General features: G+C 38.3%; 1 protein-coding gene across 4 annotated transcripts in view; it reads right to left on the bottom strand.

Moving 5' to 3' along the window:
* MYO3A (myosin IIIA) overlaps positions 1–14,759 on the bottom strand; it is a 226,934-nt gene that overhangs the window by 93,961 nt on the left and 118,214 nt on the right. For all 4 annotated transcript variants that reach the window (XR_012902077.1, XM_006115285.4, XM_075922537.1 and 1 more), the window contains 8 exons: positions 14,143–14,169; positions 13,715–13,814; positions 11,102–11,218; positions 9,458–9,562; positions 8,997–9,080; positions 7,568–7,770; positions 6,007–6,105; positions 5,792–5,906 (listed from right to left, as the gene is read on the bottom strand). Coding sequence is in view for 3 of the 4 variants with exons in the window: in XM_006115285.4 (XP_006115347.2) it covers positions 5,792–5,906; positions 6,007–6,105; positions 7,568–7,770; positions 8,997–9,080; positions 9,458–9,562; positions 11,102–11,218; positions 13,715–13,814; positions 14,143–14,169 (850 nt within the window). In the remaining variant the exon portion in view is untranslated. The remainder of the gene's footprint in view (positions 1–5,791; positions 5,907–6,006; positions 6,106–7,567; positions 7,771–8,996; positions 9,081–9,457; positions 9,563–11,101; positions 11,219–13,714; positions 13,815–14,142; positions 14,170–14,759) is intronic.

Here is a 14,759-nt window from a genome sequence, read left to right as displayed (position 1 = left end):
ATATTTTTACACTTAATTTGACAAAGGTATGGTCCTTTCTATTTTCCTCACTAGAATTTGACTTCCACTTTTTAAAAGATGTCTTTTTATCTGTCATTGCTTCTTTTACTTGGTTGTTTAGCCACGGTGGCACTTTTTTGGTTCTCTTACTGTGATTTTAAATTTGGGGTATACATTAAGTTGGGCCTCTATTATGGTGTCTTTGAAAAGTTTCCATGAAGCTTGAAGAGATTTTACTTTTGTCACTGTACCTTTTAATTTCTGTTTAACTAACTACCTCATTTTTGTGCAGTTCCCCTTTCTGAAATTAAATGACACAGCGTTTGGCTGCTGATGTATTTTTCCCACTACAGGGATATTAAATTTTATTATATTATGGTCACTGTTTCCAAGTGGTCCAGCTATATTTACCTCTTGAACCAGATCCTGCGCTTCACTTAGGACTATATTTAGAATAGCCTCTTCCCATGTGGGTTCCAGAACAAGCTGCTCCAAGAAGCAGTAATTTAAGGTATTAAGAAATTTTATCTCTGAATCCCATTCTGAGGTGACATGTACCCAGTCAATATAGGGATAGTTGAAATCCTCCACTATTATTGAGTTTTTAAATTTGATAGCAATCTCCCTTAGCATTTCATAGTCACTATCACTGTCCTGATCCAGTGGTCGATAATATACCTCTACTGCTATATTCTTATTATTGGAGCATGGAATTCCTATCCATAGAGATTCTATGGAACATTTGGCTCATTTAAGATTTTTACTTCATTTGATTCTACATTTTCTTTCATGTGTAGTGCCACTCCCCAACGAGCATGACTTGTTCTGTCCTTCCGATATATTTTGTATCCTGGTATGACTGTGTCCCATTGATTGTCCTCATTCCACAATGCCTATTATATCAGTATTCTCCTTTAAAACAAGGCATTCTTGTTCACCCATTTAACTATTTAGACTTCTAGCATTTGTGTATAAGCACTTTAATAACTTGTCACTATTTATCTGTCTGCCATTTCTTGATGTGCTAGACTCTTTTTCATTTGATTGTGTCTCATCTGATCTGACCCATACTTCCATCCTCTCCTCCTGAACATAGAGCATCTCTATTAATAGAACCTCCCATAATACATGTCTCTGTCTGATCCATGTGCTCCTCCGCACCGGTCGGCTTTCCTCCAGCCCTTAGTTTAAAAACTGCTCTACAACCTTTTTAATGTTAAGTGCCAGCAGTCTGGTTCTATTTTGGTTTAGGTGGAGCCCATCCTTCCCATATAAGCTCCCCCTATCCCAAATGTTTTCGCAGTTCCTAATAAATCTAAAACCCTCCTTTCTACAGCATCATCTCATCCACATATTGAGACTCTGAAGCTCTGCCTGCCCACCTGGCCCTGCATGTGGAACTGGAAGCATTCCAGAGAACGCTACCATAGAGGCCCTGGATTTCAATCTCTTTCCTAGCAGCCTAAATTTGGCCTCCAGAACCTCTCTCCTACCCTTATTGGGAAGCACTTATTCATGTTCTTAAGCTCATCTGTATTCACAATAGCAGTTTCAACACATACTTCATTTTAAGCTTGCGCCTAAATCCCAATGATTTTAACTTAAGCATCCTGAATGGGGACTTTTTTCTGATCTGGGCCAATGTTTGTAATTGCAGTGTAAATTTTAGGTCACATATACAGTAAGGGTACGTCTAAACTACATGGCTCCGTTGACGGAGCCATGTAGATTTGTTTGTTCGGCAAAGGGAAATGAAGCCACGATTTAAATAATTGCAGCTTCATTTAAATTTAAATGGCTGCCGCGCTGAGCCGACAAACAGCTGATCAGCTGTTTGTCGGCTTAGCGAGCTAGTCTGGACGCTCCCCTGCTGACATGAAAGCCCTTTATCGACCTCCCTGGTAAACCTCATCCTACAAGGCATAACGGGGAGGTCGATAAAGGGCTTTCAGATCGGCAGGGGAGCATCCAGACTAGCGCGCTGAGCCGACAAACAGCTGATCAGCTGTTTGTCGGCTCAGCGTGGCAGCCATTTAAATTTAAATGAAGCCGCGATTATTTAAATCGCGGCTTCATTTCCCTTTGCCGATCAACCTAATCTACATGGCTCCATCAGTGGAGCCATGTAGTTTAGATACACCCTAAGTGACCTTACATAATAATGATTGATAAATAAAGTTGTAATAGTGATAGAGTCGTGATTTCATTGTGATTTTGGCTTTGATCTAAGATGTAAACTTGAATATCCATATCCATATTTGATTATTTCTGGTCATTTCCTAAGCAGAGTCTAACAGTGTTAGATTCTGTAATGTAGACTAGGGTTAAAGTAGATTTTTGGGCTATTATTTTTCTTAAGGGTGCAAAAGTACAGGATAAGCATTTTATCAGATATGTTACCCATCACTCCACAGCATTATATATTATAACATTTTGTAACATCCTGGCCTCAATTATTCACATACAATCATTAATCCTTAATTATCTTTGATTGCTCCAAAATATTTGATCTTATTTTGGAAGTGAATCCAGCACAAATCCAGTATTTAGTAAGAATTATTCCAGTTACTCCAAAGCCAACTAAAAAAGCTCACTCTAAAAGTTACTCTTAAGATGATTGTTGCACGGTATGTATATACAGGCAGTCCCCGGGTTACGTACAAGATAGGGACTGTAGGTTTGTTCTTAAGTTGAATTTGTATGTAAGTCGGAACTGGTACATATTGCAGGGGAAACTCTAGCCAAACATTTCTCCAGAGCTCAGTTTTATTCTCCCACACCTCACTTCCCTCAGTCCTTTATTCTCAAGCTGAGGTGTCTGATGAGAAAAGCTGCTCCGCGTCTCCCTGGTCTGCTGGGAGGAGGGGAGGGTGTGCTAGCTTCGTGTCTCCCTGGTCTGCTGGGGGGAAGCAGCTAGTGCGGGGTTGCCTCACCCCGTTTGTAAGTAGGGATCCGATGTAAGTCGGATCCATGTAACCCGGGGACTGCCTGTAAATGAGCTTTTCAAGCTTAAAAATGTGAATGAAATTCAAAGAAATTGATAACTTGACTTTTGCCATTCTGTTGTATAATGTGTATAGCAACTGATATTTTTGTGCCCTTTTCCAGTAGGTGTTAAATCTGGCTTAATCTGTCTAGAACAGAATGATTATTGTGCACTCAGGCAGTCCTTTTCTCTTATTTTTGTCACACAGCCTTAAGTAAAACAGAGTGGCTTTAGGACAGAGAGCAAAATATAGAGTATGTAGCTACCATTACAGTATGCTAGCCAATTTAAAAGAGATTTTATAAAAACATTTCTGCTGTATTTTAGTAAGGATGCAAACAACTTATGTCCACGAATCCTGTTAATAAAACAAGAATTATGGACATATAGAAACTCCTCTGTGCACCATCATGAAACATCAAAGGTTAGGGGAATGTTACTGTTTCTTTCCATAGAAAAGCTGCTTTCTGATGTAACATCTTTCTCTGGACAAATGTAGCAGTCTCTGCATGTACAGACCTTGATCCTGGCATATACCCATAGTTCTGCAAAGGGCATGGTGTGGAAACACACAGTCCCAGTGGCAGTGCTGGGAAGACATTATGCCTGGATTAGGTACAATAATTCCAGGAGGTACAACGATTCCAGATGCTATGCTACCTTTCAAGACAATAGCATCCACTCCCCTCTTAACCCAGACTTCTCTGCTGCTGCAATGGAAGTCGGTTAGACAAGAGCACCCTGCCACTTTTCAGAGGCTAGCACTTCCATGAGGAATAGCCCTATCAGTGCCCATGCTCTCTTGTATTCTACATAGAAGACTTAACAAGGAAGACTCTTTGTGCCTCTCCTACCCATCCAGTCAGAAACTAAGCATACTTGTCACACAAACTTCAGCGAAGTGAACAGAAGATGCATGCTGACATTGTAAGCAATGTGGCAAGTCACATTTCTCAGTGGACTTCCAGTATATCAGAACTGACACTTCCTCCTTTTGACCATATAGGGTTATTGCTACATACAGATAATGCTCTTATTAATCAAAATGAATGTTTAAGAATGGAAAACGGGAGTAGGCTGGTGTAACTTCATAGTATATACAATGCCTCACGAGGTCCTGTTATGAGAGTGAGTCTGTGCCTTCCCATTCCTTTAGGTCAGTTCTGAAAAGATGGAAATACTGCTGACAGGAGATCCTTGGGCCGTACTTGTGCACTAGAGTTGTGAATAACTATCAATAGGAAAAAGATGAGAAAGAGCTCAGAAAAAACATGAAATGTCAGCTTTACTGCTAATGAGTTTCATCTGATTCGGATACAATATAGGTTTTCAGCAAGGCAGGTAATGGGCCTGATTAAAAACAATTTTGATAGAAAATTTTCAAACAGAAAATTGGATTTTCAAATAAAATGAATTTTTTGGCAAATGTATCCTCTTCCCATTGAAAAAAAATAATTTTTTTTGTCAAAAATGTATTCCTAAATATGATTTATTTGGATTTTTAAATACCACGACAGTGCCTCATGAACGTTGTAGTTAAGGTGTCTGATGCTCCCACTCTCCTTTATAGACCATGCTCTCCATTTGGAATTCATCTCCCATGATTCCATGTAATTGCCATGATGTATCACCTCTCTCAAGAGGGAAAACCACGGTGCATGACGTGAGATACTTATCAACAACTCCAGTGCTATAAAATAGCAGATAATATTGCTTATGATTTTAATTTTTTTGCAAAAAATTCAAAATTTTCCATGGGGAAAAAAACTAGTTTTCCAAAGTCATGTAAGAAATAAATGCATCACTAATGGCAAAGCAGCCAGAAAAATATTATTAAAACATAGCAGAAAAGGTTCTCACAAATTTCCTCAGAGTTAAAATCCTACCCCTTAATGATGGCATAGTGAATTTTAACACATTCTCAGCCATGTGTATCTTTCTCATCCAAACTAGACCTGTGAAAAGTCTCACACTTAGAATTTCAGAAAACTCTCAGATCTTCTTTTGTAAACTAACATTCTATTTTTTAATAGATTTGCCTTTTAGTACCTCCTTCTTGTTGGACTTGCTACTCTAGAACTAGGCACCGTGTCTTGTTCAGTATTCTGAGAAATATTAATCACCATAACTAGCAATGTTATAATGAAGTTCTTATAATAAAGGTATAAGAACTTCCTTGTTTCAAAGCATCTGATGAAGGGAGACATTAAAAAGAAACAGACTGAAATTTATTGTAATTATACGTGGTACAGGCTTATATGGGAGGACCAGTGGCCTACACATCCATGAAAAGAGATAAGAAAGAAGAATAGATCAAATAAGTGGTCACTGATCAGACTCATCCTGACATGACAGGTTTGGGCCATCTAATGCATTTCAACTATCTTTGCCAAAGACTGCTTATTTCAAACTATTTTAAAAAGCGAATAAAGCTTACACTAAACAAGCTAAAGTTATAGTCTTATTAATGGCTACAGACATTTTCTATACACTTATTTTGTAAATATATTTTTTCAAATATTCAGCTGTGTTATGTCCACTAATTTAACAGTATTAATGAATAATAAAACTTTATTGTATATAGATGCTTAGAAGCTTCCAAAAGAATTAAAATGGGTAATGTAAAATAACAAACTGACCACAGAATATCCAAAAATGTCCAAGAATCATAGCCGAAGTGAGCAACATAATGAAGGAAATTAATTACATTCTTTGAATACATTCTCCCTTCATTGCCTCTTGTCACAGGAAGAAGCATAGGAAGATGTTTGAAAAATGAAAGATTGAAATATTATGAGCACTCACCTCCATTGTAAAACCTATAACTTTGAAGCATTGCTCAATTAATGCAAACTGAGACTTATAGAAACTATTATTCATAAAATCTTGCACTGTTCGGAGATGGTCATTTTGCAGGTACCTGAAAGGTTTGAGGAATGAAGAATTATAATCCAAATGAGAATGAGCCAACTACAATGTATATTTTAGTAATCCATTTATGTAAAAAGAAATTTCATTACCTGGGTGGCTTATACTCTGGCAGTTTATAATGTGCCAGTTTCTTCTTTTCTGCTAAACCAGCATAGATATAATAAAAAATATGGAAATTTTTCTCTCCCCTAAAACAACAAAAGGAATTATTTGTTTGAGTAACAAAGCTGTACTGCTAGATTTATTAGTGGCATTGCTGCTATTGTTAGATATTGTTACAAATAGTGAGTCAGATCTGTTGCTGTAAATTGACGTAATTTTACTCAAGTCAATGGAGTTCCACCAGTTTATATCTGCTGCATACTTGGTGCCATGATTATAAATATGCAAACTTTTTTGTCTTATCTAACAATGCAGAGGATGCAGAAGTAATTAAATGTGGTGTTGTATTGTCTGATACAATAAGTAAATACTGGGTCAGATCCTGGAAATTGCCTTAGTAAATTACCTGTGCCCAGAGTAATTGATTTGAATTAACTGTTCAAATCTTTCCTCCTGGGTAAAGCTGCAGTCTCATAATGGGCTTGATCCTGCAAGGTGTTAAGAGATTTGACTCTGATTCAGAAAAGTATTTAAGCACATGAGTAAACATAAGCACATTATACTGACATCCTATTTAAGTGGTACCACTGTCCTCATCAGAAATCAGCAAGTCCATGGAAAAAAGTTCAATAAAAGCCATTATTTTAGGAGGGTAAAAGGCTGATTTTATTCTGAAAAATCCAAGATCCTATAACTGAAGTTCAATTGGGGAAAAAGTGTCAATGATAGCATTTAATAAAATGGGGCCCAACTTTAAATTGTGTATTTGTTAAATCAACTTAGAGGAAACAGAGGTAGCCATGTGTGTTACACAGCTGCTTTATGTAACAGGCTCTCATAGAATCAAAACACCTTTAGGTTTGGTTAGTGGGGGAAACATTAAAATTAGAATTGGGGGCAAGATTTCCTTATGCCAACTATTAATCTTTTGCCATTAATTATTGTTAATGACAAAAATATATCTCATTTTGTTTTGTACTTTAATTACTATATGTGAAAACAAGCAGCTGATATTGTTCGGGTTTCATATTAATGTATTCAATTAAATGTTTCAAATTTCTCTATTATTTGTTATATTATTACACATACTCTTAAATATATGCATGTGCTTGATTCATACTCCAAAATTCTATTTGAATTTCCAGGATTTAACCAAATATTTTGCATATAAATTACTTTACTAAAGGGAAAAGTAAATGAAATTTAGTCCAAACAATATATTTAACAGAATATTAAGGCTTTAATTTAAACCCACACACATAAGGAAATTTATAGTTAAGACTACTACAATGACCTTAGTTCTGCCAACATACATTCATCCTTTTTGCAGTACAAAATATGCAAGAATATCTTAAAAACAGATCTGTTTAAGTAAACCAAAATGTAATAAAATATACCATAAGTTATTTTTATTTAAGTTATATCTTTAGAACCTATCAACCTGTTGTTTATTTGAAAGGGATAAAAACCATGTTAATCTTAAAGATTTTGCACATTGCACATCAGTTTTGTTTAATTTAAATGGGTCGATTGTTCTTTTTTACTTACACAGCCTGATGGACAACTCTGGATTTTTCAAGAAGGTATTCTGAAATTTGAGCTCCTACTACGGTTCCTCCACAAGTGAATTTCATTTCTAAGTACTTTCCAAATCTGCTGGAGTTATCATTTATAATAGTGCCCGCATTTCCAAATGCCTCTACAAGATTGTTCACTTGGAGTATCTTCTCCTGGAGAGTCCTATTATTAGCCTAGATATAAATGTCAACATACAGAAAAGGCATTGCTTAAAACAAGAATAATCTCAAAATAACTCTTTTCTAATGGGCCTTTCCATCTACATTTGGTTTTTGAGAGTTATAGTTTGTCTGTTCTGTGTACTTCTGGAATCTTTATTTAAGTATCACAATAAACATTAGCTCTCTGTAATGAGAAAGCATTCCCTTCTTTCTTTTTTTTCTGCCCACAAAGGCTCCAGTTCAGCAACACATACCTAGCTTTAAGCATGTCAATGCTTACATAATGGGACTGCTGTGTGCTTAAAACTGTGTGGACGCTTCAGTACCTTGCTGAGCTGTAGCCTGAACTTCCATCCATCCATCCATCCATCCCAAGTTTTTATACCTCAGTCACCACCATGGTAAAGAAGTGCCTCAGACTGATTTAGTATATGCTTGAAACAAGGGCGAGAGACAGAGTGAAATCCTGGATGCACTGATCTCAATGACAAGCCTCCCAATGACTTCAGTGGGGCCAGGAATTCACCCATGCACTCATTTTCAGCACACTCTTTGTGTTTTCTTAATATTTCTTATATTTCTTAACTCTTCTCTTAATATTAGGCAATTCTTTTCCCCATTAGATATCCATCTTCCTACTTGTCTTCTAAGGGAGACACTCCTGCAGGCTTAACAAGACATCCTAGTGCTGTGACCTTTACTTGCTGAATGTGCCATTGCTCATTGCCTTTAGTATGCAAAACTCTCCAGATGTGACCCAAACTCAGGCATTTGGCATACTTGTGATTTGCTTTAAGGATCCAAATCATGAAGTCAGCCTTTCTAGTCTGAATCACATGGAAAGACAGTAACCCTGACAACAATCTATGCTTACGTGAGGTGAAAAAGAATCCTACAAAGTACATTTTGGGAAATGTTAGGACATTCCCTAAGGAAGAAGATTGCCCAGGAAGAGTATAACTTTCACTGTGCTATGTAATCTTTTATAGCATTTCAATATTTCCAGATGGGCTAAGGCAGGAGCTGGGACACTGAGCTGGGACACTGATACTCCAAAGTTTGTTTTGGGCTATAACACCTTTCAATGTTGTATCCTCAACTCTCTGCTAGCAGATTCCAATGCAGAATTAAGGCATTTGGGGCCTCTAAAAATACTGCAAGTTAGTTAAGGTTATGTTCCAAATCTATTAAGGTTTCAGGCTTTAGAAAGACTTGAGGGAGTATCTGCTTAAACATACCTTTCCCAAAACTGTGAGCTGCTGAACGAGGAGGTGGGCACTCTGTGTCTTGCCAGCTCCACTTTCTCCAGAAATGATAATACACTGAAGATGATAAGAGCAGATGTCCATTTGCCCTCATTGCATCCCTCTCAGCCAGGGCTGGCTCGAGCCATTCCTGTGCCCCAGGCAGCGGGCATGCAACGCATGCATGGCTCTGCCCCCGGGCGCACGGCGCATGTGCAGCCCCACCCCCTAGTGCTCTGCGCACCTTACAGCTGCAATCGGGCACACAGCACCTGATGGCAGCTCTAAGGGGCGCTGCGCCAGCCACTCAGCGCCCCTTACAGCTACCATCAGGCACCCCCATAGGTTGGCACCCCAGGCAGCTGCCCAGCTAGCCTCCTCCTTAATCCGGCCCTGCTCTCTGCAAAGCTAAGGGTATGGATTAGAAATCTGACTGTGGAATTAAATATCTTTACCTGATCTGAATTGTATGTTACCATGGATTGGTATCCAATGTCAGCCACAGCAAAGATGTGGGGAGGATTGGCAGTGCGTTTTGCTCCAATATACAGTTTAGAATGCTGAGGGTGAGAAAACAGCAGATGTTTCTTTCATATCTATCTTTGTATTATTTTATCATGTTTTCATTATATTTATTTATTGCTGTGACACATCCTAAGCACATTTATAGAGAGGCTTATAAATAAAAATTATTACTATAGTACATGTTGAACCTTTAGTCCAGCACGCTCTGGTCCAGCAACATCTGTGGTTCAGCATGATTTCAATTAGCTGGCTCTGCACTTCTCATGGTTATGGCCAACTTTCTCACAGTCCCATAAAGTTTGTTTACAGCCACTAGTCCTAGCTCTCAGTGTTTTGTGATGTTATTTAGCTCTAATTTACCCCTAAATGTTTTCTAAAAGCGCAGTAAGCAGTGGTAGTATTGGTAATACCAGGGGTGGATACAGGGCAGGGCGAATGGGGCGGCCGCCCCGGGCCCCGTGCTTCAGAAAGCCCCGCGCATGTGCCATGGTGCCGCTGCGCATGCGCATGGTGTCACTGCGCATGCGCCGTGTCAAAGGGGGGGCCCCATGGAATTATGCTGCCCGGGGCCCCGCAAAACGGTCATCTGCCCCTGGGTAATACTGCTAGACAATATTGATCTCCCTGGTTCGGCAAATTCTCTGGTTTAGCACCAGTCAGGTCCCAAGAGTGCTGCACTAGAGATGTTCAATCTGTAACTATATAGTGAGTCAATGGATCTTTTGTATTCGATTTTAAATATTATTAATAATGAACTGGTATACTTTGAAATCTCACCATGCCTTGATTATGTAAACTATGAAATCAAAATAATCAGATCAAGAATGTGTGTTTTATATACAAATCATTAATTTAACATTTCATACATTTTCTTTTCATATACCCATTGAGTATTTTGGTATATTTTATGTGGTTGGCAGATGTTTTTTACTTGCCATAACTGATAACATGCAATGACAACATTTTGTTTGATCTAGACCATTATATCTATCACACTTTGTGCAAGTAACACCAAATGCACTGGTGTAAAATGGAGACAAATGGGAAAACCAAGCTCTTAGGGTATGTCTACACTGCCACCCTAGTTCGAACTAGGGTGGCTAATGTAGGCATTCGAACTTGCAAATAAAGCCTGGGATTTAAAGCCTGGGCTTTATTTGCATGTTCCTGGGTGCCACCATTTTTAAATGCCCCGTAGTTTGAACTACCTGCCCACGGCTACACGCGGCATGGACTAGGTAGTTCGAATTAAAGCTCCTAATTTGAACTACCGTTAAACCTCCTTGCAGGAGGCTTTGGTGTGTGTGTGTGTGTGTGTGTGTGTGTGTGTGTGTATAAAAAAAGAGAGTGCATGAGAGAGAAATTTTCTCAGGAATTCAGCAGGTAGTAATGAAACCATTTATATAAAAATATATGCCCATGTACATGCTAGGTGATGATTTTTACTGATAATCCTGTTACTTAGATGTTATACCATTTATGATGATTTAATATTACTCAATATTTAATATTAATTTTCAAATTTCACTGGAAATCACTACAAGCAAAACACATTTGAAATTCTTTCTTCGTACTTGTGCAGAATAAAGGTCTAAGTTCCTAAATGGATTGACAGCAATGAGAATGTCTCCGACATATGTGTAGATCTGATCCCTGGCATAGCTCTTCTGCAACTGCTCTGTTACTGTGTTCTGTTGTAAAAAAGAATAGGAAAACCAAGTCATGTTCAAGTTAATGCTCAGAAGCATGCTAGTACTTTTAAACATGGGGGCATTCAGAGGCCACAATATTTTTGTATCTCCATCTCCTATGAATCACATAAATGCATATCTTTAGAGCACTGTACAAAGATAAACTAATTAACATTTAGAAACAATCAATTTTATTCATGTAGGACTCCCTCATTTCTCTTTTTAAACTCCCTACCCAAGGATTCTCATCATGTAAGATTGCTAGCCTGAATTCAGATCTGCCATTCTAAGTTCTCAGATTTTTTTTCCTCAGGTTTGATCATAGAGACATAGAAGCCCATTTGTCTGGAGCTCGCTGAAGCCTTATAAATGTGCACTCCTTGGAGTAGGCTAAGCATCTGCAAATGTAAACAGATAGATACTTGTTTGGACATATTCTGGAATCACCTCTTCATCTGTTTTTATGTCCTTTTTTTACTGCCTCAGCAGTAAAAAGCACCCAGAAAGTTGCCCTAAACTGGAAGCTGATTTCTCCCATCACAGAAAAGGTAAGCCACTTGTCCCACCCTTCTTTTCTATAGAGGACGCAGAAAAAGAGGCAAACCAGGGTGCTCTGTCAAATCCCTAATGGAGGCAATAGCTGGCTGTAGCCTGGGGTAATTTAGAGCAGCCTTGAAGCTACTCTAAGAGTGTGTCTACACAGCTAAGTTATTTCAGAATAACGGCTTATTCCAACTTCTGTAAACCTCATTCTATGAAGAATATCACCTATTCTGAAATAGCCATTTCAAAATAAGGCATATGTAGATGCTCCACTTATATTTCAAAATAGCCCCTAACAAGGGCCTAAGTTAGTCCTCCTGGGGCTCTAAATTGACATAGGATGTCTACATTAGGGAAGCCTGCCTCAGACTAACTTTGAGACCTCCGTGCAGTGTAGTCGTTCTTTTTCTAAATAAACTATTTCAGGATGACTATTCAGGAATAGCTTATTCCAAAATAACTTTGCAGTGTAGGTGTAGTCTAAGTTACACAGGATGATGTTTCAATCCGCAGCATCAGAAGTGAACAGGTTTCTTAGGGTCACCATCTCCCCAAATTGTGCTGAGTGTAAATCTGATACAATTGAGAATTGAACTGTCTGTATTTGAAAGAAGAAAAAAAATAGGGGAAACTCAAGAAACTGCAATTGAGATGGTAACACTTATTCTCACAGAAAAGACGTGATGAAATCATTTCATAGGCTTGAAAAACTATCCTCTCTCTTGTTTTGAGCCATGCCTTTCAATATACTGAATATTATCTCCCTTTATGATCATGGCATGGCTTTCACTGAATGTACTCCTTGGCAAACAGCATATGGTTATTCTGGATGTAAATAAATATTTGGATGGGAGTCCTACACATTAGATGAATAGCCTTGATTAGCTTAACTACTGTACTATTAATTAGCTAATGTTTGCACAGTGCTTTAGAGACATACAGCACTATTATTATGCAGTACTCACAGTATGTCTACAGTGGATCCAAGTACAGGGCTCTCTAATCATAGATATGTCAGTGAAGTTTAATTTGTCAATGGGGATTATGAATTTTATTCTCATGTATAACAGTCCCTTAACTATTCAGCGGAGCAACACTGGCATTTCACCCATATCCATTCACCGCCTCTGAATTGCGGACAGAGCCTTGTGGCCTGATTATTCTCTCTCTCATATATGCTAGGGTAAATCTGAGGTAACTCCACTGATGAAAATGGAGTTGTCCTATTGTCAAGTTAGAGGAAGAGGAGATTTAAGCCCTATTATTGCATTCCCTGGCAAAAAGGAGATACATAAAATGCAACAGGGATATTGTTAAGTAGCATCTCAGGAGCTTTAAAAGCAGATTGGTTGGTCACAGCACTCTTCTCCCTTCACGTTACCCATCACAATAACAATCCACTTTTCAAACCTGGGCAAACAAGACTATTTTAAGTATCTAAAATGCGGCAAAAGACGCTCTTACGTGGCCAGATCCTGAGCTGGTGTAATCCAGCACAGCACCAAAGACTTCAATGATGCTACTATGCCAGAAAAGAATCTGGCCTATGATGAAGTGCTGCTATTAAGCTGGGATAACTCCCAATGAAGCTGGAAATAGATATGGTGTCCTGTCTTAAAGTTAAACCATCATCATGGACCAGATGCTTGGCTGGAGTAAACTGGCATGGCTTCATTGAAGTCAGAGGTGCTATGCCAATTTATACCCACTCCTGATCTTGCCCTGGCGGATATTTTGGCATTAAGATGGCACGACTCCAGACACAACAAATCTCATCTCACATTCTACGATATAGCAGGACTTTGTAAAGTACCATGGACTCCTGTGAAATTAACGTGTGGGAATGTAGGCTCATCAAAAAAACAGGTTGGTTAATCTAAAAATATAGCACTCTCTTTTGGCTCTTATCTGAGCACCATTTTCCAAGAAAATTTAATAAATTAAATATATTACCTCATCCAGTACTTCCAAGGTTGCTAAATCATCTACCTCCTCCTGGTATGATGCTAAAGACTTGCTGTAGTCCCCTTTCTTAGTATGTATACGCTCAAATCTACAAAGGAAGAGACATACACTTTCCTGATGTAAGAAAACACTATGCATTTTCAAGGTGCAGATATGTTGAGAGAAACTCCCTTAAAGATGTTCAAACATTCAGATATATTGAATTCAAATTATCAAAATAGCAGGGCAAAATATAGCTTTTAAACTCAGTATCTCCGAGGTTCCACTAATCAAAAACAAAGGCTTTTCTCCTGCAATTGATGGCATGTGTTGTGTGGAGCTTCACAGAGCTCAACATAAGCATAATAATCTATTTGTGAGCCATCAGTGTTAGGACTGGAGCCAAGCTGTAAAGAAAGGTAATAAACTTATACTACCTATAGTAGCTGTGTCCTGGCAGCAACCTAGAAAAAAGAAAAAATTACTCAGATAAGTACAAATCTGGGATTATATGACTGAATAGTACTGAAAGAACAAGCACAAATAAAGCCACCAGAAAGAAGTATTTGAAAAAAAATCGGTGACTTATAATTAGTTAATATTTAGTTTATGGTAGTGCCTAGAGCCCACACTGAATGAAATGCTGTTTAAACACTGATGTAGGAGAGAGAGTCCTTTTCCTAAAAAATGTACCGTCAACAGATTTTTCTTGGACCATATGCAAAAGGGAATACAAAGGACAGAATATTTCAAAACTGCCCTTTCTTACAAGCATGACTAACTGTTAATTTAATAATCGTACAAGGTTTTTAAAATTTTTAAATAGAATAGAAATCTACACAGCATTGCAAAAATATTAAAGAAAAGCCACAAATGAATGGATATCACACATGTAAAAGTAGGCTCTTTTTTGGCCAGGCCTCGTGCGCATAGCTTTCCTAGCCCAAGATTACCTTCCCCTCCAACCAAAAATCCTGCACTATGTGACTTAAGATCAGTAAAAATCAGGAGTAAAAAACCAAACAGGTAAGGGTCATGCAAAGTTCGCGTCAGC

The sequence above is a fragment of the Pelodiscus sinensis genome, chromosome 2 (assembly GCF_049634645.1).
Source record: "Pelodiscus sinensis isolate JC-2024 chromosome 2, ASM4963464v1, whole genome shotgun sequence".
NCBI classification, from domain to species: Eukaryota; Metazoa; Chordata; order Testudines; family Trionychidae; genus Pelodiscus; species Pelodiscus sinensis.
This window is presented reverse-complemented; position numbering and strand designations above follow the sequence as displayed.